At 38.4% G+C, this 4,707-nt stretch overlaps 1 protein-coding gene across 1 annotated transcript in view; it reads right to left on the bottom strand.

Annotated features, from left to right (window-relative positions):
• LOC108572930 (protein rolling stone-like) overlaps positions 1-3,362 on the bottom strand; it is a 4,916-nt gene extending 1,554 nt beyond the window's left edge. Inside the window, exon 1 of the mRNA XM_017935273.1 lies at positions 3,220-3,362. Coding sequence (XP_017790762.1) covers positions 3,220-3,334 — 115 coding nt within the window. The 5' untranslated portion in view covers positions 3,335-3,362. The remainder of the gene's footprint in view (positions 1-3,219) is intronic.
• Between the last annotated feature and the right edge of the window lie 1,345 nt (positions 3,363-4,707).

Below are 4,707 nucleotides of genomic sequence, written 5' to 3'. Positions count from 1 at the left end.
TAAGTGATCGACACCGTGATTTTTCGCGAATAATTTTTTTTGGTGGATAAAAATAAGTGTAATAGTGTGACACAGTCAAGTGACTCGATGACAGGTACTGTCTTAAAGAGGAGTGCAAACAGTAATCGTTTGGTTGTTAACAATCGATCGTACTGCGAAATAACTTACATGACGAACATTGTACAAGTAGAAAGAGGAATCGTTTTGGTACTAAGAGACTTCTGTATGATGTCGACACCATCTTTTATTTATGAAAGTCTGACAGAAGCCCGATCAGTGAAGTAATACCGTCGGCGTAGAAGTAGGAACCTAACCTCTACGTATGACTAAAAAACTACCGTGGACGCAGCCATGTTGGTTCTATTCAAATTTTTTTATTTTTCGCGCGAAAAATAGCGCTCGTTTAAATGTTAATTTTAATTTGTCTTTTCAAAAATGATATTCTTCATAATACATGACAATATTTATTAACCTTGACAAAATACTTTTAATTTTACACGTTAACGACACCGATTTTAAATGACGTGTAACCATGACGAAATTAGGTAAGATAAAAGAATGTGTTGTAAATAATAGCAACAATTATTTCTGCATTTAAGTATAGATACCGACTTTACACGGAACATTATAGAATTCCCGATAAGATACTAACATTGAAAGCATACGGAACTTACACGAATAAATGTTTTAACTTTGAAATTCCACATTTCATACAAGTATATCTCCCATAATTTACTCGATAAATACACGTGTGTACTATAATTGATCTGTCACTAATTGAAGCTATGGGAACTGACAAAGTACGGCTATATTAATCATATGATTAATTAGGTGCCTCATAATCTTTAATTGCTAATCAAATAACGTAATAAAATTCGCTCCTTCTTCATTTGATTATAATTCTCCAATTCGATCCTATAATAGTTAAATGCACTGAAGTGTACGCGGCACGATTTATAGGTTATAATGGTTAAAACGAGAGTAACGAAGGAGAGGAGCGAGTCATGGCTCATTCGAGGCATTGAAGCGATTGAGGTGGGACAGCCGTGTAAAATCTTTAATCGCATTGCCCAGACACCGGCACAGATGGAGACTACTTTGAACTAATTAACCCTGTTGGCCCCAAGCGCTGAGGTTCGCACGGACAGTGCTGTAAGCTCACGCACCGTGCGTACATGTGTAGAGGCCGTGACAGTACGGTCAATCGACCAATACCAATTCCCTCTTAATTTATCGTAATCTTCTATCATTATCATTGCGATCGTGCGAGGACAGGTAGCAAAATTGTTTCACAGATTTCGCTCCTTGATGAATTTGCATCTTTTACAGAACAATTATTTTCATAACAACGAAAGAACGAACATGAAAACAAACATTGGCGTAGAATAGTAAATTTTTGAATCACGTATTACATTGAAATTCGATTAAACGATCGATTATCGCGTTCACAGTACCCATACCGTGGGTAAGGTACACTTCTAACGATAATTGAATGCATCGATAAATTTAGACCAATTCGTGACACCCACGTGGATTCTCTCTCTTACCGAGAAGAATAACTTTTTGCTATGAACGTCAACGGAGAATTAACGCGTTGAAGGTTAAACACGAAAAATACCGATGAAATTCGAATATTAGCATTTGTTTTTGTTTTGTTTTTTTTTAATTATACTTTACTTACGGATTATACGACTGGCAGACAAAATGAAATACTGATCGTTGTAGTTACAGATGAATTCGAAACTTTCTCCATGTAACTCGATATGTGCGCAATCTACTTATGCTGACATCTGATAGAATTCTGCATTATCGCCTGGATATTAAATGGTTCTTATCAATGAATGATCGACTATCTATATCTCTGTATACAGGTATTCTTAAAAGACTAAACATTTCTCTATCACGTTTCATTAATAATTCATAATTAACCTTATCGTAATTTTTATTATACAGTGAAAGAAAAATGGAAAACGAAAGAGTCTACGTCTAAAATAGAAAGAAAAGAAGTATTATAATCGGCTCACAAAGAGGGTAGTTGAACTTAAGCCGTCGGGGGTTGGCGACACGATCAATGTGCTCCTCGATCCCGTCGATCCTCACCACCATAAACACACGACCTGACTGCACGATAGCTCGCCTGACCCGTCACTGACCAGTCTCCTGGCTTGCCTGGTCAAAACCCTATGCCATGAGTGAAATTAATTCAATCCGTACATTACCCTTTCCCTTCCTCCACCCTTTGTCGACTATCTACTTAAACCGCCCCTGAACGGCCGAGCTCCAGTGCACACACATTTATGGAATGCATTTCTTTGTGGCGAAGCCGCTCGTCCGATGATTTTCATTCCAAAGGATGTCCTTAGAATTCGATCCTTTATTACCCTTACAATTTCAACTGTAAACATTCCATGTAACGATAAATTTGAATTACTTAAACGAACTATCGATACGAACGTTGTAAATAATTATGCAGATTTATTTCGCGTAAAAAAGTGAAAATTGTAGAATTTTCGTATAGAGATTTGAACGACTCCAAGATCAATGTTATTTTTCATGGAATATGCACATTGTGTAGAACGTAATAGCGTAAACTTACCGCAAAACAACCAAGGCACGTATTATTCTCAGGATTGTATTATTCTTTAAATAGATATTACCGGAAAGATCCAGGAAAACGGAAGAAACGAGTTTCGAGAGACGGCGAAAAACATGTGAACTAGTACACGAGGTAAATAGGCAACGATCAACCGTGCTCCGAGTTCTTCTCTCGCAAAAACAATAGGAATGTGGTTTTTGCGTGGCCTGACGTCACACATAAATATTAGCGGGAGATCTGAAAGCCCATGGGATAACTGTACAACGAGGAAAGGACGAGCACATTGTGTTACACTATTTCAAATCTTTCAACAAAACTCAAATTCTATTCCTTTAATCATAAATGACGATTCTCACGTTTCAACAAATTTTTCTACAGCTATCGATAATAATAGCAAAACTATAAAAAAGAATATCCACACGCACCACCAAGGAACACAAATTCTCGAAGAACTTAATGAATATCTTCAGAACTGTTTTCTGGCACTGTACTGAAAAATCCCGTATACTCAGCAACGTGGATAAATTCAAGCTTTCACCGTCGATGCAGTCAATGATAACGGCGCGACTGATGGAGAAAAGTGGCGGAAAGAATGGAAAAGTATCAGGATAAAACGTTCGCACCGCATAGCCGGGCGGGCGGCGTGAATGGCAACTCCTTGATCCTGCCATCGATGCAGGATATCTTCTCCTGCACGCTGCTGCTACGCTCCTCGACGTCCAGGCACTCGGGAGGCATTTGAGTTCGGTCTGTTGTTCGACGTACGCCTGACCGGCGACTGCCCGGCAACCGGCTCCGCGTGCTTCAAATCAATATCAATCCCTATGCACCAGCTGTCCCCCCCAGTGTTCTACGGCACTGTGCGTCCCCCGCTAACACCTTTTCGACACGTTCTGATAATAATTTCCGCGAGGTTTCCTCCTTTTCACGAATGACTTACTACCATAGATTTTCCGCCTAACCTAACCTTCACCGGTTCATTCTGTAACAGAAACATGATTGATTTTTGATCGGGGTAGCTTTTTTTTGTGTAATACTGTCTAAATAAAAGTATATTTATTTATTCATTTCCACGGCTATGGTATGAATTCATTTGTATAAATAATGATATAAAGAGAATGTAGATTCGAAGATTGAACGAGTGTTTTTTATATTTTACAAGGTTATCGTAAGATATTTTACGTATCGACGAATGATATCGATTATGCAGATATGCCAATTGCTCGTCGATCAGCACATGTTGCACCCTCTTTCAGCTGTCGTGAAACGAGCATCATTTTACGTAAGGGCTGCTGAGTTGTCGATTCATCACTCCATAGTGAAACCCTATAAGAAAATCAATTAATAAAGGAGGACGTCGTGGGTTTTATCGATCATACTGCAACAGCACCATTAATGCACATACGGAAAGAGGGGTTTCCTTCGATTCAACTACGATCCGCTGGACGCACGCTACACTTTGAAATGTTATCATTTCCATGAGAACACGTGGTCTGTTACGTACTTACTCGGGTGTGGAACGACGTAAAATTCTACTGACTCATAACGTCACGCGTTACACCATTCATTAAGAGGAAGGTTTTTTAAATTCTTTGAAAAATTCGACGTTGTGCTTTCCAGTGACGCACGTATTTGTAAAAGATTTGTAAGGAAACATTTGCTTTGTATATTTTAAATAAAAAGTAACAAAACGTTTCGATGCAGAAAAAAAACTGTTATTGTATTTTTTTTGTTATAACCTATCAATCCATTGAACATTCATTGACGTTTTACGTGTTTACAATTGTGTATTCCGATGTATTGTAATACATTTTCTATGGTGGCATTTTGTCCCAAGCGGGAATACTAATTTATCTTCTTTGTAGAAAAAAGAGCCGGTTAGCCAAGGTCGTCGCAAATGTAATCGAGCGCTCCACGTCGTTGTTTTGGACGTTTACGAGGGATACGGAATTGGGGCTCTACAGTTAGGGTTCGTCGAGGCCGAATTGGTTGGTCGATTTTTGTAGCTCGTAAAACGGGCGGTTTTTCGCGGAAATACTGATCGATAATATAGTTCGCTATGTATCAATCGGTAAAAGAAATTATAGAAACTTTACAATTTATTAAAAATA

The sequence above is a fragment of the Habropoda laboriosa genome, unplaced genomic scaffold (genome assembly GCF_001263275.1).
Source record: "Habropoda laboriosa isolate 0110345459 unplaced genomic scaffold, ASM126327v1 scaffold102, whole genome shotgun sequence".
NCBI classification, from domain to species: Eukaryota; Metazoa; Arthropoda; class Insecta; order Hymenoptera; family Apidae; genus Habropoda; species Habropoda laboriosa.
The sequence above is the reverse complement of the archived record's forward strand: the minus strand, read 5'-3'. Positions and strand labels throughout refer to the sequence as shown.